This window comes from Purpureocillium takamizusanense, chromosome 3, assembly GCF_022605165.1.
Source record: "Purpureocillium takamizusanense chromosome 3, complete sequence".
In the NCBI taxonomy this organism is placed as follows: domain Eukaryota; kingdom Fungi; phylum Ascomycota; class Sordariomycetes; order Hypocreales; family Ophiocordycipitaceae; genus Purpureocillium; species Purpureocillium takamizusanense.
This window is the reverse complement of record NC_063070.1, coordinates 2,584,522-2,606,162: the sequence shown is the minus strand read 5'-3', so window position 1 is coordinate 2,606,162 and position 21,641 is coordinate 2,584,522. Positions and strand designations below refer to the sequence as shown.

General features: G+C 57.9%; 7 protein-coding genes and 1 non-coding gene across 8 annotated transcripts; 6 read left to right on the top strand and 2 right to left on the bottom strand.

Moving 5' to 3' along the window:
• Positions 1–185: 185 nt before the first annotated feature.
• Positions 186–6,199, top strand: NOT4 (RING-type E3 ubiquitin transferase). Its single transcript, XM_047985595.1, has 6 exons — positions 186–363; positions 484–550; positions 638–750; positions 827–2,565; positions 2,761–2,859; positions 3,628–6,199. The coding sequence occupies exons 1-6, from the start codon at positions 320–322 to the stop codon at positions 5,940–5,942; spliced, it is 4,377 nt and encodes a 1,458-aa protein (XP_047841572.1). The 5' UTR covers positions 186–319; the 3' UTR covers positions 5,943–6,199.
• On the top strand, positions 3,071–3,484 carry JDV02_004384 (uncharacterized protein; the record flags this gene model as incomplete). The annotated part of the gene is made up of 1 exon (XM_047985596.1): positions 3,071–3,484. The coding sequence occupies one exon, from the start codon at positions 3,071–3,073 to the stop codon at positions 3,482–3,484; it is 414 nt and encodes a 137-aa protein (XP_047841573.1).
• A 71-nt stretch (positions 6,200–6,270) lies between the features above and the next one.
• JDV02_004382 (uncharacterized protein) lies at positions 6,271–9,280 on the bottom strand. The gene is made up of 4 exons (XM_047985594.1): positions 8,814–9,280; positions 8,598–8,756; positions 8,427–8,546; positions 6,271–8,372 (listed from the first exon to the last, which is right to left on the bottom strand). The coding sequence occupies exons 1-4, from the start codon at positions 8,933–8,935 to the stop codon at positions 6,473–6,475; spliced, it is 2,301 nt and encodes a 766-aa protein (XP_047841571.1). The 5' UTR covers positions 8,936–9,280; the 3' UTR covers positions 6,271–6,472.
• Positions 9,281–9,942: 662 nt separating this feature from the next.
• JDV02_004381 (uncharacterized protein) lies at positions 9,943–11,565 on the top strand. Its single transcript, XM_047985593.1, has 3 exons — positions 9,943–10,111; positions 10,232–10,433; positions 10,489–11,565. Exons 2-3 carry the CDS (start codon positions 10,309–10,311, stop codon positions 11,543–11,545), a joined length of 1,182 nt encoding a protein of 393 aa, XP_047841570.1. The 5' UTR covers positions 9,943–10,111; positions 10,232–10,308; the 3' UTR covers positions 11,546–11,565.
• A 127-nt stretch (positions 11,566–11,692) lies between these two features.
• On the top strand, positions 11,693–11,774 carry JDV02_004380. Its single transcript has one exon. It is a non-coding gene; the product is annotated as a tRNA-Pro (tRNA).
• A 1,972-nt stretch (positions 11,775–13,746) lies between these two features.
• On the top strand, positions 13,747–15,279 carry JDV02_004379 (uncharacterized protein). The gene is made up of 5 exons (XM_047985592.1): positions 13,747–13,957; positions 14,105–14,166; positions 14,280–14,453; positions 14,519–14,626; positions 14,681–15,279. Exons 2-5 carry the CDS (start codon positions 14,154–14,156, stop codon positions 14,824–14,826), a joined length of 441 nt encoding a protein of 146 aa, XP_047841569.1. The 5' UTR covers positions 13,747–13,957; positions 14,105–14,153; the 3' UTR covers positions 14,827–15,279.
• Positions 14,999–17,037, bottom strand: RRD1 (Serine/threonine-protein phosphatase 2A activator 1). The gene is made up of 2 exons (XM_047985591.1): positions 16,154–17,037; positions 14,999–16,095 (listed from the first exon to the last, which is right to left on the bottom strand). The coding sequence occupies exons 1-2, from the start codon at positions 16,855–16,857 to the stop codon at positions 15,342–15,344; spliced, it is 1,458 nt and encodes a 485-aa protein (XP_047841568.1). The 5' UTR covers positions 16,858–17,037; the 3' UTR covers positions 14,999–15,341.
• Positions 17,038–18,188: 1,151 nt separating this feature from the next.
• JDV02_004377 (uncharacterized protein) lies at positions 18,189–21,525 on the top strand. The gene has a single exon (XM_047985590.1). The coding sequence runs from the start codon at positions 18,389–18,391 to the stop codon at positions 20,108–20,110; it is 1,722 nt and encodes a 573-aa protein (XP_047841567.1). The 5' UTR covers positions 18,189–18,388; the 3' UTR covers positions 20,111–21,525.
• The last annotated feature ends 116 nt before the right edge of the window (positions 21,526–21,641 follow it).

Genomic DNA, 21,641 nt, shown 5'->3' with positions numbered 1-21,641 from the left:
CAGTCTTGCGTGCGCCATTACTCAGCCAACACGTAGCTGCCTAGCGCCGCCCATGTCTTGTCGCGCCCTGGTGAATCACCTTGGCACGGTCGCGCGCTAGTCACGTGAACCGCGTTTTAGTGGCTAGGCCAGATCAAGACTAACTCAGCTGGTAACTTTCTTGCACAGCTTTTGCAGCGCCCAGCCTGTCTACCAAACCAAACCATCAACCCCCATCACCTATTTATCTCCCCTTACGCTCCCCTCCGCCGACTCACACTCCCGACTCACCATCCCTTTGTTCGCCGACCGCTCGCGAGAGCAGAGTAGAGCCAACGAGATGGCCCCTCAGGACCTATACATAGAGGAGGAGGAGGATACATGGTTGGTTCTGCCCTTACTGCCTGGCCGGGCCCACGCGCCACCGCCTCTCACTCCCACCTGCCGGCTGCCGCCTGTTCGCCCACGTTGCATGCTTGGGGTTCGCCTGCTGACATCAAACAGTCCGCTATGTATCGAAGAGTTCGACCTGACAGATCGAAACTTCCGACCGTGTCCCTGCGGTTACAAAGTTTGTCGCGCCTCCCCCCCCTTGGATGCCCGGTGGCGCTTGCTCAGTGCCTGTCCACGCGGCCTCAGTCCTAACCTTGTCATCCAGGTCTGTCAGTTCTGTTTCAACAACATCAAAAATAATATGAACGGGCTTTGCCCAGCATGCCGACGACCCTATGACGAAAAGACAATCCAGTATAAGATTGTGACTCCCGAGGAGTATGTCGACACATCTTCTTCTCCATATCATTTCCTGGCATTCTCTGGCGTGACGAGTTGCTGACGCGATGTACAGAGCCGCCGACTTTGCGAGAAACATCCAGAAAAATCACAAGAAACGCGTGCAAGAACAGAAGCAGAAAGAGGCGCAAAAGCGCGAGGTCGAGAAGGAATCCCGAAAGAACCTCATCGGCGTACGCGTCGTCCAGAAGAATCTCGTTTACGTAACCGGCCTCGCCCCAGGCGGCCGGGAAGACGAGCTGCTCAAGACGCTTAGGCGGCCGGAGTACTTTGGGCAATACGGTGTCATCCAGAAGATTTCGATTTCCAATCGGAAGTCCCCCGACGGACAACATCATTCCCTCGGTGTCTACGTCACCTTTGAGAAGAACGAAGACGCTCTCAAGTGCATCCAGGCAGTCCACGGCTCAGTCAACGGAGAACGTGTGCTCAAGGCTCAATATGGTACGACAAAGTACTGTTCTGCCTGGTTGAAGTTTGAGAAGTGCAACAACCCTGGTTGCATGTTTCTGCACGAGAAGGCGGACGAGGAAAACAGCTATTCTCGGCAAGATCTATCATCTATGAACAGCATCCTTAGTCAGACACAGCGACCACTTAGCGGCGGTGGCGGACCTTCATCTGCTCGGGCTGCTTCTCGACAAATGCCCTCACAACCCACTCCACCACCTCTAGCAGCCCAAGCCATGCAACGCTCCTCAAGCAAAGAAGGGACAGACACCCCCGTCGACTCTTCCGCACTGCCGTCGTCGGCAAGCTGGGCCCGTAACCCTCAGCGGAGCCGTAGGGGTAGTCACGCCACGACCGGAACTGCTTCCAGCCCCGCTGTGTCGGCATCTTTGCCTGCGACCAATGAGGCTACGGAGGAAGCAGTCGAAGAACCTCAGTGTCCACCAGGCCTCGAAGACCTCATTGAAACCTATGATATTCAATTTGCATTGGCAAAACGGCCAGACCTTCCACCCTCCAGCGAGTTGTTGAAGGTCTTTGCCAAAAGCGCACCCGCTTTCAACCACAGCAACTTCCCCAAAGAGTTGCGAAACACTGGCAAGTATTTTCCGATGTTCGATATGCATGGCGGTGAGAAGCGAAGACGCATGCGTGAGGAGGACGAAACTGCCCGAGTCGGTGACGGGGACGAGCAGGGCGAGACCCAGGTTGCCTCAGAAGGCGAGCCTGAAATTAGTGGTGGTAGTCTCGCTCTCGGCGGCGAACCCGAGGAACGCGACATGGGTGGAGACGGACACGGCTTTGAGCAGCGCCAGGCCCAGCCTCCCATACAGCGCGGCAGCACTGACGGCATCCTGGGCGGTGCTCTCGCAGGCTCTGGCTTTGGTTTCGGTCATAGCAGCAACCTCAACCGATCCATGACGCCTCAGCATTTGGCCATGAGAGGCCAGAGCGCTTACACCGAACAGCTGCCGCCCGGCATCTCGAGCCAGAGCACCATGTTTCAAGGCCCCGGTCACAATCGCCAGTCGTCGCGCTATAGTTTCGCCAACGACAACTCGACCTCGGCCACGGCCGTTAAACTCGCCGGAAATTCGAGGGCCATGGCTCAGCAGTCGTCGATGATGCCAAATTACCAGACCCCTGGCTCCAACCAGTACTACCCGAGCACCATCGCTGGGCCGCCACCCGGCCTCAAGTCGACGGGCACGCCTCCTAGCATGTATAGCCAGTTTGGTGCTGCGGGCATGGGCGGAGCCCCCCGGGAGTCGTCTAACGAGCTCTTGCAGAACGTCACTGGGCGTAACCGCGGCGGCGGCAACCAGCCTCACGATGCTGGAAAGCGTGAGTACATGATTTCTTCTTATCAAAACCACCAGTATCCACCTTCCTCTACCTCCACCCCAGCCCCTGCTGCCGGCCTCATGGCATCGCTCTACGGTACCCCTGGGGCATTCCAAGACTTCGGTTCCAAGCAGAAGAAGAAGGGGAAGAAGCACAGACATGCTAACACTTCCTCCTCTGGGGGGAGTGGCTTAGTCGATCTTGTGGACCCGAGCATCTTGCAGGCACGGATGCAGCACCAGTCGCAGAGCAATGCCGGAGTCGGCCAGGGACTGTTTGGAAGTCAGAGCCAAGGTGGGTACAATCCGAATATGATGTACAACGCCAATTATGCACGGTGGTAGCCGTGTAAAGGGATGTTTTTGCTTTCAAGTTGCTTTTGATGTGGGCATGCCATTTGTTTCTGCGTCCTTTTCATGTAATCCGAGGGTGATGGGAGGGCCGGCGTTCAAAGGGCATTTCGGGAACGAGCCGATAAAGAGGGCGACCATCTGCTCTACGGAGCATGAGATTTGCATTTTATGATGAGGCAGGCATTGGCAAGGCCATTGAGACGGCTACACGAAACGTGTGTCTCTTTCCTTGCAACAGGCGTCCGCTCGATTCTTTTCGCTGTTCACAAGATCGGACGACGGCAGTTCAGATCACTTCTTGTTTCTTTTCCCTTCTTCCATCAGCTCTTGTTTGTTCGCATCGTCTCCTTCGGCGTGGCCGCGGGTTGGAACGTTTGAAGAGTCAAGTCAGGCAAGCCATCATCGTCTTCCACGAAAGCCCCGCATGTATGTTAACAGATCGCGTCGATGCGCCCTCTGGGTGGGCGGCATCTTTTGGTCAGAATAAAGACTCTATACCCTCTATTCTCTCCAAGATTGCCTTCCCCTCGTTGTTCCCCGTGGAAGACGATGATGGGAAGCCGTAGCTTGACTTCTCACTATCCTGTACCTGTATATAAAAGTCGAAGTGGAGTCATGACCCTGGCTGGGGTCGTTTGCGTTTTGTTTCCGTCTTTGATTTTGGGCACAGCAAGCTTTGTCTGCGGATGCTGACAAGCTTTACGACTAGATGACGAGCTCGCATTAGATCCAGAGGCACGGAGCTACGTGGATCAACTAGTCGATGATCCGCCGAACGTTTTCACCCCGGCCAACGCCACGACTTCAATGACTCCTGGACCATCCGCTCCCCCAGGATTCTCCAGCCCTCACAGATACACAGAGTCTTCGTTCCAGGCCTCGTCATCGCCAGCTCAGGCACGGTTATTAGGCGTGACCCCCGCTGTGCCGAAGATGCCGCTGCAAAGCTTCGATCGCCGAGCCATCATACAGGAACAGACGACGCAGAAGAGCGCCACGGCATCAGAGACGCAGCGGAAAGGTAAATCAGCGGCTAGCAACAATGACGTGCCAGCCGTGAGCCCGGCTGAGCCAGCCCACGGGCGACACCGGGCTGGGCTGTCGGCCGAAGAATTCCCTACGTTGGCTGCGGCCACAGCTTTTAGGAAACAGACTACATCACCTGCCGTCCTGACGCCGCCCTCCCCTTTCCTCGCTCCGGGCTCCAAGAAGCTAGACAAAGGCAAGGCGCCCGATAAACCACCGCAGATGGCAGCAGAGAAAGCTCCTGAGGCGGTTCCGGGCAGCCCAGTCCCTCCGTCTAAGCCAACAGGCAAAAGGGCTGGAAATGCCACCAAAGCTGGCAACAGGGCACCACCAGTGAACTCGGAAGACGTCGTCAAGGCGAATGCATCGGGTCGATCGTCCGCCCAGTCTGCCACTCTGGCGCAACAAGCTGCACCGAAGGCGATCCGAGTGATGCCGGTCAACAAGGCTGACATTCCCAGCCAACCCTCCCCTGTTCCTTCGGTCGCGGCCAAGACGGCGGCAGGATTCCAGCGACCAGATACACCAGGCAGCGAAATGGTCAGTGACACGGCTAGCATGGTGTCCGCATCTGTAGACGCTTCTCGGGCAGGCTCGCCGCCACCGGCTCGTGTCGGCACCGCGGCAGTTCGAGCCTCGACAAAGAGCTCACAGCGCAAAGAGCGCAAGAAAGCCATGAAAGAGGAGACGAAGATAATAGTCGAAGCCCCCAAATCGGAGCCGGAAGAGCACGCGCCAATCCTGGGGCGCAAGAAGAAGCAGAAGAAGGACAAGCCCTCGAAGGCGCCAACGGCGCACACCCAGGAAGAGACTTCGCTGCCGACCATCGTCAAGGACGAGGAGCCGTCCAGCATTGCCGCAAAACAAAATGCCGGCAGCAACAAGACGCCGGTCGAAGTTGACGCCAAGGCGAAGAGTCAAGGCCAGAAGAAGTCGGCCAAAGCAAAGACCAAGGAAAAGGAACCACAGCCAGAGCCACCAGCAGAGACACCGCAACAGCCAGCTCCCGCGGCCGTTGAGCCCCAGCCGGAAGTGCAACCCCCGGAACAAGATCGACCGAATCTTAATCCGTTCCAGGCTTTCCAGGCGGTACGGGCTCTAGTCTGGCGGACAGCTGTTGGTGGCCTGCAGATGCTCAGGCCTGTGGGCGAAGGACGAGGCGCCGGAGGACCGCCGCGACAAGACCACGGCGGCTCGAACGGTCCAGCCAACAAAAGTGGCTACTGCAAGGACTGTGCGTGTAAGTGCGGTGAGGTCAACGAAAACGACCTTGCGACCCTTCGTGCGGGCAAGCCGGTTCGGAAGAAGTTCCACACTGATGGCAGCCGGATGATGATTACGCCAAACGGGGACTGCATCCGCTCCCTGACACCCGAAGAAGAGGATGCATTCCTTGAACTCCAGGCGGCCATTGCTGAAACGGCCGATAACCCAGGGGTGTTTGTTGCGCCTCGCCACCAACCCGGCAGTGGCGCCTTTTCTCTCATCAAGGGACGGGCTGTTCCCAACGGCCGGCCCAACATCTTCCCTACGACATCGCAGCCTCAATCCCACGACCCAATCGGCAAGATGCAGCGTGAAGACGCCCTTAGCTACATTAATCAGTACGTTCTGCCGCGGTTGAACCTGGGCGCCAGCAACATGGGATTCCCTAAGGGGGCGTCCCCGGGCCGCGATTCGGCCGCGGCCAGCCTCAACTCACTCGCGCCGTACTTTTACGGCCCCGACGCGGCCGCTGGCGTGGGCATCTACAGCGCACCTGAGGGAGCCCGCGCCATGCAGGACTTTACGGGCGGCGCGGGAGTCGTGGCGCACGGCGAGGACGGACCTAAGGTTCCTGGCGGCGGCGGCAGCGGCTTCGGGGGCATGCCGCTCATGAGCGTCGAGGACGCAGAGATGGCCCTGGCGGCCGCCCGCAAGGAGACGGAGAAGCTCGAAAAGGGCCTCAATGCCGTCATCAAGCGCAACAGGCGCCTGTTGCTTGGCTCCGGGAACTAAGCAGGGTGAGGCAAGGGCGTTGGAGGGGCAGGAGGAAGAGACAGTCTTGGGCTCTTTGCGGTCACGCACACTTGGTGCGGAGGTTGCTGTTGTGGGTGGTGACATTGACCTGTCATGCATGGACCGCCATCACCGTGCCGTCCCACTTTCGAGCGATTGCATATTTGCTAGACGAGCGAGCTTTGTAGCATATCGTGTACCACAAGCTGTACAGACTTATTGTGTGTCAAAAGCGCACAGATAGAAGACAATGTGTACCATTCCCAACGACACTGGCCCTTGGGTGGTATTGTGACGAGAAATGAAGTCGTAGGACTAAAATCAATGCTGGTACTTGCGGTCGGCATATGGAAAGTCTCATGAGCACAAGGGAATCGCAAAGCCACCTTCACAGGCACGGGACGCTCGCAGACTTTCATACTCTCGTGCTGCCGAAAGACAAACTATAGAAACGGGGGTATCAAAAATGTATACAGGACAAGCAGCACCACTCCCGGGAATCAAATCGTACAGAAGCGTCAAGATAGGGATCACAGCGACTCGATGGCACTGACAGCACCGTCGGCAATCTTCTTGGTGTCCCACAGCGACTCCTTAAGCCTGTCCATGAGGCGCTCCAATATCCACTCGCTCTCTTCCTGCCCGCCCATAAGGGGACTGCGACGGCCGACCCACGACCACTTCAGGCGCTCGCTCTCGTTGCCATCGTTGCCGGTGCCGGGGGTTTGATTGTTGGTAGCGGGTGACTGCTGCACGTCGCTCTCCTCGCCCGAGACCACGTCACCCATGGAACGCCGCCGCGGCGGCCGCTCCTGTCGGTCTTGATCCTGGTCATTGGAGGACCGCTCCAATTCCGCACTGCGATCGCGATGATCATTGTGATGACCGCCACGGTTGTGGCGCTTGTGGTGGTTGCCCTTTTTCTTGTGCTTGTGCTTCTGCTTAGGGAGCGCCTTGCGGTGTGTATCTGGGTCGCGCTCGTCCTCGCCGATGAGACCCAAGTACCACGCCCACTCTTCAAAGGTGTAGCGCCGGGGTTTAGCCTCGCGAACATGCTTTGCGACGTTCTGGATTTCAGAGATGAGGAGGAGGTGTAGGTCGTGCCCGGTGGGCAGGTTCCCGAGTCTGCGACGCACGACGGACAGCGAGCGCCGCCCATGCGTCGACATGGGTTCCAGGTTGCTCCCGGTGGCAGCGTCTGAAGTCCCGCTTGGCGAGCCATCGGTGACATTGGAGGACGTCTTCGCCACGTCGTTGCGAGCGGAGCCTGCGGTCGAGAGTCGTTCCTTGATTCTGTAGCCAACGGGTGAATTATCGGTCCCAGAGCGTTGCTTCTCAAGGTCATGTGCAGCACCGCCCATGCAGTCGAACAACGACCCGAAGGAAAGCTGATGGGCCACATATTTGACGTAGTCAGTAAAGCCGTGCTCTCCAGGGAGAATGGTGATGTTTCCAAGGGTGATGGTGGCGTCTCGAATGAACTTCACCACCGTATCTCCAGCGTTGGAAATAAGAACGGTCATGGTCGGCAAGGCCATGAGAGACCAAAAGACGAAAAAGGACTTTCCGGCGTTGGAGGTGGGCACGACATCGCCGTACCCGATGGTTATGAGCGACACGAAGCAAAAGTAAACCCCATCAAAGTAGGTCCAGCCCTGGTACTTTTCCTCGCACTTCATGAAGATGAAGGCACCGAGAAGCCAGAGAACGAGCCATGATCCCGTAGAAATGGCCATGGCAACCCACTTCCTCCGCTGCGATGCCTTTTCCTGGATCTTGCGCATCAGCTCAAACTCGGTCCGGCGGCGCTCAAACTCGCCAGGGGGCGGCTCATCAATCGTCGGCTCTCGCTTGAGGGGTGTCAAAACATCGTCCTTGCCCTTCTTCGTTATGCTCCGGATTACACGGCGGCGATTTTTCTCCTCCATTCTGGCATCGAGCGCCCGGCGGCCACGCTCGAGTATCATGCTGCGAATCGAGCTGATGACCAAACCGAGGCTAATAACGCCGATGAGGGCGTATGGGAACAGCAGGGATCTCGCAAGCGTTGTCGAGGCGGTGAAGTCACCAAACCCGACGGTGAAGAGGGTGACGTCGGCAAAATACACGCCATCTAAGTAGTTCCAACCTTCGATAGACGAGAATATAAGTGCGCCCAGCAGCAGGTACATAAGGAACATGATGGTCTGTAGCATGAGGGTTCGTTGGCTGGGGGTTAGGTTGAAGTCTTTACTGTAATGCCCGTAAGATGCACCTAAAAAGGTCACGAGCAGGAGAGAGGCATCGATGAAGTAGAGAATGGCGGCCCAGATTCCATAGTAGAACGCCTGAGACCAGACGATCTCGTTGGAGGGGATGCCGTTCAGGTCATCGTCCAAAGGCCCTACAGCGGTCGCATTCAAGGCTATGAGACATATGGCCGAGATATACCTAGGTAGGGTCAGCACGCCTGGCTACCTATGCCGAGGCACCACGGGCTCTCACCATCCGACGATCGTGATCGGCTGCGCAATGGAGAAGCGAACTCTCTTAGTCATGTTCAGGAGGAGGAACATGTTGGACACGAGGGCCACGGCCAGCTGGACAGCGTTGACGATGGTGAGCCTAGCACTTGCTGTTAGTCGCAGGCAGGTGTGCAGTATCACCAGAGCTCACCATGCGGGGTCGGGAAGAAAAGTGGCAGTGTCGATGTCTGTATTCGGCGGCCACCATTGCCTCCATTGGCGCACCAAGGCGCAGATGCTGAAGGCAGAGGCGACGGGACCGAGGGTTCCGGCTATCATGGGGAACGCGGACGAGGCGAACCACCACCGGCTACGTGAGGACGAGTCATTGGACGCTCGTGATAAGTGGAAGCTGGGAAGCACTCACCTCGGCGCAAGATGCACCTCATCATTTTGAAACCGAGACTCTGGCGAGATTCTGTGTGCGAGCTGTTCTTCTGCTTGGGCCGTATGCTCGTCGATGGGACCTTGGAGGCTGCCATCGTCCATGGTGGCGCTCAGCGCTGTGTCTCCGGAAGCAGTCGAATGTTCTCGACGGGCGACGAAGACGGGCGTGGGGCAAAGATTGATGGCCAAAGGTGGCTATGGTCCTCGAAAGTCGGCTCGACAAGCGGTCCGTCGATGCATTTACGAAGTACAGCAACGTTCTGCTTCGGGATGCTAAGAGTTGGAAGGAAAACGGGTGGAGCTAGGGGAGACAAGGCTGGGGATGGAATTGTAGGGGACGTAGGCGGAGACAGGCTAATGTTACCAAGGCAAGGTTGGAGGGATGAGGAGAGCGGAGGGCGAAGAAAGCTTGCTGTCAAGGAGGGGATAGGAAGAGGTTGTCTTAGTACTATCTCGATGCAAGGCCTGGAACCCGGCGGCGCGGAAGCAGGGCTTCAGCCAGGCCAACCACTGGAGCACGCATGACGTCGAACCGGCAGCCACGACTCGACCTCACTGCTGCCCGCAGGTGGGGCACTCGCCGCCGCCGGCTGCTGGGCGATGTGGCGCCCGGGGCAGAAGAGCCTCAGTGCCAGCGCTCTAACGTTTGTTCCCGGCGGCACAGCAAGGTGCAGTTGGAGATGCCCGGGCCCGTTCACGCCCGACCAAGCCGCTGGAGAGCCGCCGCCGACCTGTGCGGTGGACCCCCTGGAGCACCTAGGTCCCGATCTTGGTGCTTGACAGCGGAGGGGCCGGCAGCCCGAGGCTTTGCGCCATCCACGCTTGAGGGGTCGCGTGGGCCCCATTGGCGATCGGACAGTGGCCCAGGCGAACGGATCGCCTATGGCGGGCTCTCTACCTTAGGTAGTGGCCACCGTTGAGGGCGCCTGCATGCGTCAGGCGCTGGGTTCAGCACCCTTTCAAGCTTGGGTTGACAGCCGTTTATCGGGCAGTCCCACTCAGCCCGCTGACCCTCTCCAGCTGCCTAGTGGTGGGTTCCCCAGCTTGTCCAGGTCCTAAAGGTAGGAAGGTACGAAGCAGGTCAGTTCTACCTGGGCCAATTGGCGCAAAGCGCATCGACTCAATCCATTCACACTCGCATCCCTCCTTCGTGTGACCACACCTCAACGCCACGCGCGGACGCGTTTCGGCTACCGGTACTTGCATCTCTCCGTTGACGTCTGCCAGCTTCCAAGCCTCTCAAGCTTTTCATTTTGAATCGTCATCCATCGCCGACCGGTAATAATGCTCCCGTCAATCCCGCAGTCTCGCACGGTGGTGCTCCGCCCTCACCACCGCTAACCTAGCCCCTTTACACTCTTCTCGCTCCCTCTTGACCGCCGCTGATCGCTGCACCAGGAAGTGGTGTGGTGGACAAATCTGCACATGCATGAGATCGACTCTGCCGCCGATGCCCACAGTCTCCCGTGAGGAGGATGCAGAGATGGGCTGCCGCGCTCCGCGTGTTCACGCCACGGACCTACCGCAGGGCCTACAGCTCTGGCGACCGCGCTGAGAGAGTCGATGTGAGATGCGGTTCTGCTGGCCATGTATCAGTCGAGTTCGTTGGCCTTCCCTAGTAGAATCACTGAGCCCAGTACTGACGCGGAAGAAAGCTTGTACAATGCCCCAGACTCGTGTCCCGAGTCGGCGTTGTTGATCCATCTCCCTGCGTTCCCAGCAAGCGACAGCGATGAGTTGGCACTGCCCAGCTTCCTAAAGAACTTTCCAGTTGCCAGCATCAACTACCGATGGCGGCCGGGCCATCTACCTGCTGGTAAATACAACGCCCTAGTGCCTATGTTTTGGCCGACACCGGTCCACGACGTGGCCTTTGCCTACGCCTGGCTCGTGGAGAATCTGGCGCCGCCTGAGAATGGCAGGCGTGACATTTACGTCTACGGCTCTCATCTCGGCGCCGGTCTTGCTACGTCGCTGTCTCTCACTGAGACGCATGCTCACTCGCGCTTTGGCATCCGAGGCGTCGTAGCGTACAACGGCATCTACAACTGGACAATGTTTTTACCCGATCACAGGATCAATAAGTCGCCTCAACGCGCGGGCGCTCGAGCGCGTGTTACGCAGGAGCCGACAGAATCGTTCCATATTCGGCGGCTACGAGAAGAGATGCCCGGATTGTTCGACAGACCGTCGAATCTCTTCGATTCCTTTGCTAGCCCAAGCTTGTTTTTCCACAGTCCAGGACTGCACGTCCCGCCGTCCTTCACCATGTCCATGGACGACATAGCAGCGATAGATGCCATGACATCCGACGAGGACGAGCCAACGATACCACTGAAAACCCCGCGAAAGTCACATCTTATATACCCCCCGCGGCAGTCAACCCTCAAAATACCCGAAACACTTCTTTTGTACGATTCTCCGCCACAGATCACACCATCAACAACCAAGTCAGGGCGACCAAAGAAGAGACCCAAGGCGTCCGGCAATTCGCTTCAGTCGCAGGCGTACGAGCTGGTAGCGCTGATGCGGCGCAGCATAGACGTCGTCGAGCTGAAAGAGCGCAGCAAATGGGACGAAGACCTGCAAGACAGGGAGCACGAAAAGTATCGCAGGGTCCAGGTGGTTCACGCGGGCACAGAGACGGGCATCACCGAACTCGGCGGCAACGGGCAACACATGGTGCTAGCCTGGCTGCGGGATAGACTGTGATTTATCCGAGTAAATCTAGATGATTGAAACATGCCGATCGTCACTCTCGTAGATGAAGGAGGGCGCGGGTCCATTCGTGGAAAGTCGACAAGATGGTGGGGCTGTTTGCCCGCCTTCTTAAACAAGAATACGCCGTCTTTCTCCACCGGCCAAATGGTCTAGTGGTATGATTCTTGCTTTGGGCCAGCTCAACTGCAAGAGGTCCCGTGTTCAATCCACGGTTTGGCCCCAGACGTTGTTTTTTTTGGCCATTTCGCCTTCGGGGCGAGTCATCTTGTACTTTTGACCGCCTTGCTCCATGTTGTTGTCATAGCTCGGCCTCTTGTCGGTGGCGTTGGCGACGAATTGACATTTCCCCCCTTCTGCAGTCCCCAGACGTGCAGCTCTGTATACCACAACCCTGCATGCCAGGCTTGGAAGAGCTCATCGATGTCATGCATCCAACACAACAGGCCGTACGTGGCGGCAGCGGAAATTACAGGGTTTCTAGGGGCGCTTGATAACTACTAATAAGGTAACGTTAGTTGACGAGGGCCCTGGTATCTGCACTGCCCTTCGGTTGCGGCCATGTATCTTTGGCCGCCGCTGCACGATCGCGCCATGGAGGGAGAGCGCCATTGCACAGCAGCCCCAATATTTAACATAGGAACCGGTCTCAGAGTGATTGGTACAACGGCGTTGGCCAGATCCGTGGCGCATTACACAATGACGGCATCACGAGGCGCCGAAGGCGCTTATACGCGGCCGTAGGTCAGTTCCGCGCAGCGCATATGAACCTGGGCGTTGACTCCCGTCGGCCTTCAGCCCTCTCACCCTCAACTGCAGGGCTGCTTCCATGCATGGCATGATTCTTTGAACCCGGGCGCTTCACATTTGTTTTTCAATATCTATTCTTTCAGCGGCGATGAAGTAGTCCCAGACGCGCCGCGGCTCGACGTTGGGGCACTTGGAGGAAGGCATTCGAGGAGTACGTATCACGGGCTACGCTTCAGCCCGGAAGGAATGGGGCTTTGTCCATATTTAGCAGCTCCGTGTCTCGTCATTTCTCGCGAGATATATCTCCGGCCATTCCGTTTGATGTCGGCCAGCGCTGCCAAGCGGGCTGCAAAATAAGAGGGACTGCGAATCTTGCGACCTCGCTCGTATCACAATTTGCCGTCCTCACAGAAGATCAAGATGCTAAAATGGCCTTAAGGTTCTATTTAACGACCTTATGTTTTTGTTTTAGCAATTTTCTGCTTTGAAAAGTAGGTAATACTCGTCGTGATTGATGGGTTCTAGGTAGAATTGGTAGGGATGGTCGCTTTTGGTGTCCCTCTTTTTTTGCAACCCGCTTGGCTGCCCCTGGGCTGGCAACGGCTGGCTGGCATGCAATGTTGGCTTGGTGCTCTTCCATCCCACCACCCACCACCAACCCTTCCAACACCCCCACAGCCAGGCTCCCAGCGGCCGCTCCCCCAACCACGTCCCCTGGAGGCGTTCACGAGGACCCTGGTCCCACCTAAAACGGCGGCCGCTCAGTGGCTTGCCCCCCCACCCATAGATGACCTGAAGCTCCAACATCTGCTGCTGTTGCTGCCGCTATCACGGCTTGTTGTTCATCACCGTATTGTAACTTAGTACCTCGCTTGCTTTCCAGGCTCGTATCTCCATCTTGACGCGCTAAAGTATTTTGGTAAGTATCTCGTACTTCATAGTACGTTAAAGTGTGCTGCCCAACACCTGGTAAGACGACGCCAAACGGGCCTGCTCTTGCGGGAGAGCTTGCCGCCGCGGTTCCAGCGAGCCCCGGGGGCCGCCACCTGCACCACCTGCGCTACCTACAGTATACCTGCAGAGCCTGCAGCTGTGGCCCGCGTCAGCAGTGATCTTGTGGGCAGATACCCAGTAGATGGTGCAGGCGCAGTTGAGCCTGTTCGATGGTGCAGGACAGGATGGAAGCACAGTCCAGGGCAGGGCAGTGGAGTAGCAGGAGGCCATGGTCGATACCGGATCTAGCGCAGGTAATGTAAGGTGACAATGGAGGTACCTCCCCAGCTGGCCGCTGTTGGCCACAAGGGCGCAGTGACTGGATGGGGTGGAGCTGACTGGAGGTAGTACTAGGTACCTGGGTACCTTGAAGCTGGTGGTACCTGCCGCTGGTCACGCACCCCTCCACGCGAGCGAGCTTTCCCTGGATAGCTGTCCACCACGAGTGACCCTTCGTCTTCGTTTCCTTCCTTTCCTGACCTCGTCTCTTCTCTCCCCTTTCCCCTCCTCCCTCCTCTTGTCGCGTCCTCATCTCTTCTCCTCCTCTCGGCCTCTTCTGACCTCGGATTCTTGTCATCTGCATCAAACATCTCCTCGCCCGCGTCAGCAGCAGAAGACGCCTTTTCATTATCCGCGCAGAGAAAGGTCCCCTTGTTTGTTAGAGTGAGTCGCCCCCAATTGTGGATGCCCGCCGCTGGGGCCAACCCTTTTGCCGTGTCTCCAACGGCAGTCGGCTCCGGCCAAGACGCGGACTCTGGCGGGCCACGAGGCACGGCTCCACGTCTGACAGCTCGCTGACCGGACGCGCAGAACGTATATCTTTTCAGTCGTCGGGAACAGACGATTAGAACATTTCAAGATGCCTGGAATTCGTGAGTACACTCTAGCTGACCCTGTCATCTGACCCGGGTTTCTCTTCTCTGTTCTCACCCGGGCCCGCTTATCTCTCTCCCATGCGGCGATTATGCTGACATGGTGCCCGCAGCTCTCGGTGCGCTCGACAATCTCAAGGCCAAGCTCAAGGCTGCCTTCAAGAAGAAGGGCGAGAAGAAGCCCGCTGAAGACAAGCCTGCCGACGCGAAGCCTGCTGATGTCGCTGCGACCACGACGCCTGCGGCTCCCCCGACGGAGACGAAGCCTAGCGAGCCTGCTCCCGCTGGTAAGTCCCCAAAAATAAAGCACAGTGGCATGACGAGGAAGTTTTTTGTCTAATGCCAAATTTAGCCGAGCCCACGCCTGCCACTGCGCCTGCCAAGGCTGAGACTAAACCTGAGACTGCCGCCGAGGCCGCTCCTGTGACTGACGCAGCCAAGGCTGCTGACGCGACTCCGGGTGAGACAACCCAAGCTGCTTCATTTCCGAGTTCTGGATGCTTATACTCGCCAGCTCCGGTTGAGCCTGCCAAGGTCGAGGCCGCGCCCACCACTGAGGCCGCACCTACTGCCGAGGTTGCCACCACCGAGGCTAAGAAGGAAGAAGTTCCTCCTGCCCCTACCGCTGCCGCCGCTGCCGCCCCCGCCCCGACTGCATAATTGTCGTCCCTCGCCTGCCTCGAGGGCATTGCTGATACGAGGTTACGACTTCTCACACCGAACGGAGGGCGCGGCATCTGAAGCGCTGAAACTTCAGATGCCGCAGCCGCTGGACATTGTGACAATCGGGCCTTGGTTTCATTCTGGTCTGGCTGTGTTTGTTTGTTGGTGTGCTGGATACCCTAGGCAGAGGAGCGGTGGGTGCTTGAACTTATACCCCCCATGAAGCCGTCTCTGTCTTCGCCGCGATGGTTGTTTCTACTATAATGGACTCGTAGTCTAAATACATGGTTTCCTTGATGAGCGCCATCGCCTGCCTATGAGTGTATATCACGAACCCTTGACAGTTGTCATTGTATGAAGCCGCCGCTCCGAGTAATGCACCGGTTCGGTGGAAAAAAGCATGAATGCGATAGTCGAATCAAACTACTGTGGTCACGCGAACTGCTGCGTATTATCCGACAATGTCGGCAATGCATCCGCACCACGAGTATCATGCACAAAATGCAAAACTATCAAGTATCTCTTGCCCACGGAGCTTTTGTAACTGTAATTTGTGCGGTGGTCGAACCCAAATCAGTTGTACTGCCTGGCGGTGGTCTCGTCCCCAACGTACCACTTCTAGGGCCTGGCGGGTTCGCCGTTGTGTATGGGATCCCGGGACCCGAGGGCGGAGGCATTCTGGTAGCTTGAGCCCACGGCGCAGCAGTACCGCCGACGCCGGGGGGAGGTGCCGGCATGGGCGCATGCGCGGAAGTCCCAGCCGCGATGGGCTGATTGGCCATGTGGACGCTCTGCAGGGGCGTCGACGCGTGCGGGTCGACGTCCCAGGAGAAGAGAGAACCAAAAGGGAAGTGCTGGACGACGGGGAACTTGGAGAGGACCTCTGCATTGAACATCTTGATCATGCCCTTGTTGATCTTGCCCCAACCGTCGCGGATGCCCGAGATGTCGAAGAGGACGGGGGAGTGCTCCCAGAAGGGGCCCGTCTTGACGTCGTAGATGAAGCCGATGGCGGAGAAGTACATGTTGGATTGGCGCTGGGCGTTGACGACAGCGCGGTTGGTCACGTCGCTGGGTCTGGGCGCGCCGGGGACGGAGCCCTCGAGCGGCATGGGGTCCGTCGAGGAGGCGTGGATGGGGCGCGTGAGCTGCGCGGAGCCGAAGATGTAGGCGATGAAGGAGTGGTCGTCGAGGCCCCAGACCCCGTGGGAGCCCGCGGGCTCGAGGTTGTAGGTGAGGATGAGCTTGCGCACGACCCGGAGGTACCTAAAGAGAGGGGAGGTGTCAGCGAGAAAGATGTGTGAAAGAGAGTTTCCCGACTCACGGCTCGAAGACGTTGAGCACAATCTCGCGCTCGATGCTCCCGTCCATGTCCGACCCATCCTTGAAGAAGCCCAGCTTCCAGAGACAGCCTACGAAGGCTACAAAGCTGAGCTCGTGGCCAGTGCCATAGTCAAGCCTCTGCGCGCTGCCGAACGCGCCGAGGAGGTAGCTCCCGACCTCGTCCCTGGCCGCGCCGCCACCTAGGTCGAGCGTCTCGCCGAGCAAGCCCGCGCGCAGTAGGCCATCGAGCTTGTCCTCGGCGAGGGCGTACCACGCGCGGAAGCTGACGTTGCCGAAGCGCCGCGGGCCGGGGTCGGGCGGCGCCTGCTCGACGAGGGCCTCTATCTCGGAGAGGAGCTTCTGGAGGACCTGGATGGACGGCACGGAGGTCGGCGACCCGGGTTTCAGGGGGTAGACGGTGGCCTTGCGGGAGGATGCGGTGGTGATGGGGGTGGTTGCGGCCGCACCAGACGAAGGCGACGTGGAAGACGGCGGCAGGGCGGGATCGGAGGGGAGGCGCGGGCAGAGGGCCCTGTTGAGCTGTAGGATGAAGAGGCCAATGTCCCGGTAGGCGAGGGAGGTGAGGAAGCGCTTGACGTCCGGGCCCTCGTGGATGCGCTTGACAGGCTTGGTGAAGGACGGCAGGGAGCTCGTGTCGACGAGCTGCAAGGTAGGAATGGGCGCCGCGGCGGCGACGGAGGCCATGGTTGGTGGTGGGCTATGCTGCGCGCACGTTGCTCTCAGGCCGGGGCGGTCAAGTCTCCAATTGATTGACTTTCCTTGTGACAATGGGATTGTGGTGTGTGTCAGATTCGTCCACGAGGGGAGGACTGGAATGGGGATGGTCTGCGAGAGCGTGAGGACCCGTGTGAAGTTGGGGGTGTCGCATCACGTCTTGAAGATGGAGCTGCCCCTCCGAGGGGTAGTGGGTAGTGGGTGGTGACGTGTGGGGTTAGTCAGCGGGCACGAGGGGGGGTCACTTTCACATGCTGCGACGAACCTTTGCGAAGGAGGGAATTGGAAAGTATCAGTTGCTTGAGCTGCAGGTTATAATGCTAGACTATTGGAATAGAGACGTGCAATTGTGGAGGCTTGGTGTCCTTGTTTCAAAGGTGTAAGTTGGTGTTTGCCAAAGCCAAGATGAGTCGACGCTGTTGACAAGATTGATTGCGACGACTCTCGTCAGTCGACCTCTGTCTGAATGAAAGGATGGTGTGATTTCGCCGAGATGATTTTTTGATACATCACGCATCAAGGATTCCGCAGTTTACCAGAATGCGGGACTTTTTGTCGTACATAAGCTGTGTTCTTGTCTTTATCTCGTGGTGATTTAGCTCGTGTAAGTCGCTACGTCAAGTGCACTAGAAGCCGCTGACGAGGGACGAAGCGGGTTCGTACCTACAGTGAGTGGTGTGTACCCAAGTTGTTATAGTCGGGTAGCTCTTGCCAGGGGCAGGCACGTGGGTCGCCCCCACCCGAGCTTCAGACCCCGCTGCCCGTCTTACAACCAGGTGCGCAGGCGGGGAACTAAGAAAGTCCGCAGTGCCATCGCGCGCAAACCATACTCCTCGATCACTTCAGCCTTCATTCTCAACAGCAAGAGACAGGAGGCATGGGCCGCGTCCGATTCTTGATCCGTACAGTTGGGATTTGGGCTAGCGGCTAGTCTTTATAGCCTCGAATATTTCTTGGCCCCGCAAAGGCACGTCATCCGGGTCGGACGGGTCACTTTGATGGGTTGATGCTGCTGGGAAATCCACTTGATTTGATGAAGAAAGAGTTATTGACCCCTGGCTACCTTAAACTCAGGGTTGAACAGTACTACCTTAGGTTGACAACTACTGGAGGCTTAATTGTGACCTGCCTGTTTCCTAGATGGGTCAGCGCTCAGGCGCCAGGACGTGCCTTCCCTGTGATGGTCCGCCGTCTGCTTCAGCGCAACAAGCGCGGAAGGAATGCTTGGCTGACACACCCAATCAACGTCCGCCGCGCTACCCTCTTCAGTCACTCAATTAGCCCGACCACAGCCCGACAGGAGAAGCTCTCGTCATTAAGTTACGAGAATCGTGTCAGTGCACCGGCGAGAGCCTCCGGCAAGTCGCCCGGTTTGCATTCGTTGCAGACATCACCCTCACATGGGCTCGCTGGCCCTCCAATCAAGGGTCGCCGTGCGCCACGCGTCTTGTTGTGCGACTTTGCCAACACAGACGGCCAATCACGCGTTTCGCCAAACACCATGCCACGTCCCGTCGGTCGGCCCAGGGCTGCGAAGGGCCCAAAGCCCACGGACGCGGAGACAAATGCTCCGGCAGGCTTGTCGACTCGACAGACGCGATCCCGTGCGCTGAAGACCGCCGCCGCCATGGGACGAGAGGACGCGACGGCAACCGCTGAGAAGAAGCGTGCGCTAAATGACGGGTCCCCTGGGCAACCACCCAAGAGGCCAGCACGCCGTGGAACTAGGATTCGCACCAAGGTCGCAGCCCCAAACAGCAGCATCAACAATAATGATGGCAGTGCAACAGAGGCTGAAGAGGATGAAGAGGCACCGCAAAATCACAACTTCTACAACAAGATCAACGTCTCCGCGGGTGTAACGCGTTCGCAAGAGCCCCAGAAGAAACCAAGCCTAGCATCTCAACAGTCGCTAGAGGAGCATGAGGACCTGTACGCTCATCTCGTCGACTTTCTCAGTGACGACAATCCTGAGGGCCCTGCTGCCAAGCGCTCAGGTTTGCAACAGAAAACACGGTCGCCGGAGTTGGGCGCCAATGGCTCGTCTTCGGAGCCGCCTGACCGGCTGAATGAAAAACTGGATCGCGATGAGTCCCCAGAGCAGAAGCAGCATGATGTCGAGACAGGACTTGGCGCGAAGGATATACCTACTAGAGTTGCAGAGAGGGTCACCATCACAACCAATGTCGCAGATACTGCAGAGGGCGCTGTGGATGCTGAGGGCCCCGAAGTCCAGCCATCGATAGTCAGCTTAGAGAAGCTCAGTCTGATGCTGAAACTCATGGCGAAGCGCGGCTGGACGGGTGACAACGACTACGCGGACGAGCTACTACCGCACGGCCACGAGAGGGGTACCAATTGGCTGAAGCGCCATGCAAAGGAACTTGGGACGAAAGATTTGAGGGCTTTATTCCAAATGACGTACGAGCTGATAAGAATCCTTAAACGGATCCCGAGGATACCCAAATACCAACAGCAGGCCGGTCACCTTCGAGCCGAAAAGGAAACCATCAAGACTGCCCTAGAGGCGGTAGGTCGAGCGACTGCGCGGGTCACAGACCCACGGCTGCAACTGACCAAAGCTGCGAGAACAGGCATTTGCAAGAAGGTCATGCCAATGCTAGTTCTCTGCTTGAGAGAGGCCGTCCTCGTGGGCACCCTCGTGACATCAGACGCTGGTGTTCCTCTACCTGTAGAAGGACTCCTCATCCCCTCCGCTCTCGAGCTCCCCCGCCTTGTTCTCGCCTGGTGCCTGCAGCTGTACATGGTGTTAGAACCGCAGCTGGACGAAAATAGAATTCAGGCCGCGACCAAAAACGAAAAAATGACGTTGACGAACCGTCGGCGAATAAAAACCTACTTGGGAGACTTGCTCCACAAACTGAAGCAGGCAGACGATCCCCTGAACCAGCGTTTGCACAGACAAATGGCGACTCAGATGCAGCAGGAAACGCGCAGGATACGTGAAAAGGAGGCGAGGGACGAACGCGACAAGCAGGAACGGCAGATGCAGCTGGTTCGAGAAGCATCGCAAAGAATCCTCATCGAGGACAAGTATCTGAGAGATCACGGTTGGCGCATATGGGAGGACGAGGCACTGCGCGACACGCTCGACAAGGTTTCGAACCCCAAGATCGAGACGCTAGTAGGCCTGGTCCCCGGCCGCACCGAATATGAAGTCCGTCGGCGAGTCGCGGAACTGAGGGAAATGGCAGGGGCTTGATACCAGAAGCGACTTCACATTCATTGGGCATGGTGTTGTCCCAAGGCTCGGGCGGATGACATACGCTGCGCGGCGGAAGTATGTGGCGATCTGACAAGGAGATGGCGACAAGCGTCGATGATCTCTGGTTTTTTTGGGGCCATAGCAGGCGAAATGTCTTTCTTGTTATTGCCGTTCTCAGCTTTTGCTATCTGTAAAGAAAGGACAAGGGGTCTTCCGGGCCCCGAGCGCCATATCAGCGTGTGCATTAGTCCCAGGTACGTGCCGAATCTTCGGCAGTCAGCTTCGCATAGTCTACTACTACCACCAGCACTAGCCGCATAGTAAGCGGCACAGCTCTATCGTTGCAAATGCTAGTCTGGGTTATCTGCACGAGTTGTTCATTCCACATCGGGTCTACATGCGTACTATAAAGCGAGGCTAGAGCCGGGGGACGGTGTGGCCACGAGGCACGCCCAACGAATGGCTGCCACATCATCACCAGCCGCGCACGGGTATGATGGAGGGGGGAGGGCGATCAGTAACACGGCTCAGGCACCGTCCGCCTCGAATTCTCTGGGAGGTTGCGAGAGACCAGTGGCATTGGCTTGCGGGCGCAAAGCACGGCCCTGTGCGAAATGGTTGTGCTTGCTTCGTACGTACGTGGGCGAATGGCACCGTCCGTCGGCGCTGCTGCTGCTGCTGAGCACACACGCTTGCACAGGGAGGCATGCCGCGGCGTCACATCACAGCCAAAAGGGGGTGTCCACGGTGATCCGTTGCCGGACCCGTTCGTTCGTTCGCTCCTCGCTCGCTCGCTTCATTCACTCGCGCTCATCAGGGTCTCCAGCACGCCAAGACCAGGACGGAAGGGGCGACGACGAGACCCACCGGCCGCGAGCGCCACACCGCCAAAAAGAAGTCGACGCGACGCGTCGGCGCTCCATTTGTGGAGATTTCGAGGTCAAAAGGGCGAGCGTTTGTGCCGTCCGTCGCCTCTGCGGGTAGCGGAATGGAGGCCAGGCAACAAAGGAGGCAAGGGAAAGAGAGGGCTGAGGGAGAAAAGGGTCCTCAATTTGGGTCATGGTGGCAGTGGTGGCTCAGGTGGTAATCTCGGAGAGGGCCATCACTTTGATTGCCACTTTGTTGGGGGGGAGCGAGCGGCAAGGGAAGGGGAAGGGGGGGGCCTCGGCGTGCGGCAATAGCGCACCAAAGAAAAAAAAATGAAATAAAAAGAAGAGTGACTGCCGTGACAATTGCTGGGTGAACGAGCGAGCACAAGGACGTGGCGCGCGGATGGGATGAAGAGACAGATGCCCGTGGCGCCGGGTTTGGTCGGCCTCGCATAAAAGGCGTCGTTACAGATGAGTTACGGGGGAGGGGCACGAGAGTGACGGGAGTGCGTTGGGCATCGAGTCGGCACCGGCCGTCGTCATGGAATGATCGGGCCCGGTTCGGAGGGGGGGGGGGAGGGGGGACGGTTGTTCCAGCTTGGGACGAGACCGGGTTGCGACGACTGCCGACGTGGGACGCTCATAGCTCGAGGTGCTTG

Excerpts from the sequence above, each read along its gene's own strand:
- NOT4 (XM_047985595.1), top strand. The coding sequence starts at position 320 with ATGGCCCCTCAGGACCTATACATAGAGGAGGAGGAGGATACATG. Across the intron at positions 751-826 it reads AAGATTGTGACTCCCGAGGA|AGCCGCCGACTTTGCGAGAA; the intron begins GTATGTCGACAC and ends CGCGATGTACAG. Across the intron at positions 2,566-2,760 it reads GCCTCACGATGCTGGAAAGC|TCGATCTTGTGGACCCGAGC; the intron begins GTGAGTACATGA and ends GGAGTGGCTTAG.
- JDV02_004382 (XM_047985594.1), bottom strand. The coding sequence starts at position 8,935 with ATGGACGATGGCAGCCTCCAAGGTCCCATCGACGAGCATACGGCCCAA. Across the intron at positions 8,547-8,597 it reads TTTCTTCCCGACCCCGCATG|GCTCACCATCGTCAACGCTG; the intron begins GTGAGCTCTGGT and ends AGCAAGTGCTAG. Across the intron at positions 8,373-8,426 it reads CCGATCACGATCGTCGGATG|GTATATCTCGGCCATATGTC; the intron begins GTGAGAGCCCGT and ends GACCCTACCTAG.
- JDV02_004381 (XM_047985593.1), top strand. The coding sequence starts at position 10,309 with ATGCAGAGATGGGCTGCCGCGCTCCGCGTGTTCACGCCACGGACCTAC. Across the intron at positions 10,434-10,488 it reads GCTGGCCATGTATCAGTCGA|CTTGTACAATGCCCCAGACT; the intron begins GTTCGTTGGCCT and ends CGCGGAAGAAAG.
- JDV02_004379 (XM_047985592.1), top strand. Across the intron at positions 14,454-14,518 it reads TAGCGAGCCTGCTCCCGCTG|CCGAGCCCACGCCTGCCACT; the intron begins GTAAGTCCCCAA and ends TGCCAAATTTAG. Across the intron at positions 14,627-14,680 it reads GGCTGCTGACGCGACTCCGG|CTCCGGTTGAGCCTGCCAAG; the intron begins GTGAGACAACCC and ends TATACTCGCCAG.
- RRD1 (XM_047985591.1), bottom strand. The coding sequence starts at position 16,857 with ATGGCCTCCGTCGCCGCCGCGGCGCCCATTCCTACCTTGCAGCTCGTC. Across the intron at positions 16,096-16,153 it reads GTGCTCAACGTCTTCGAGCC|GTACCTCCGGGTCGTGCGCA; the intron begins GTGAGTCGGGAA and ends CCCTCTCTTTAG.
- JDV02_004377 (XM_047985590.1), top strand. The coding sequence starts at position 18,389 with ATGCCACGTCCCGTCGGTCGGCCCAGGGCTGCGAAGGGCCCAAAGCCC.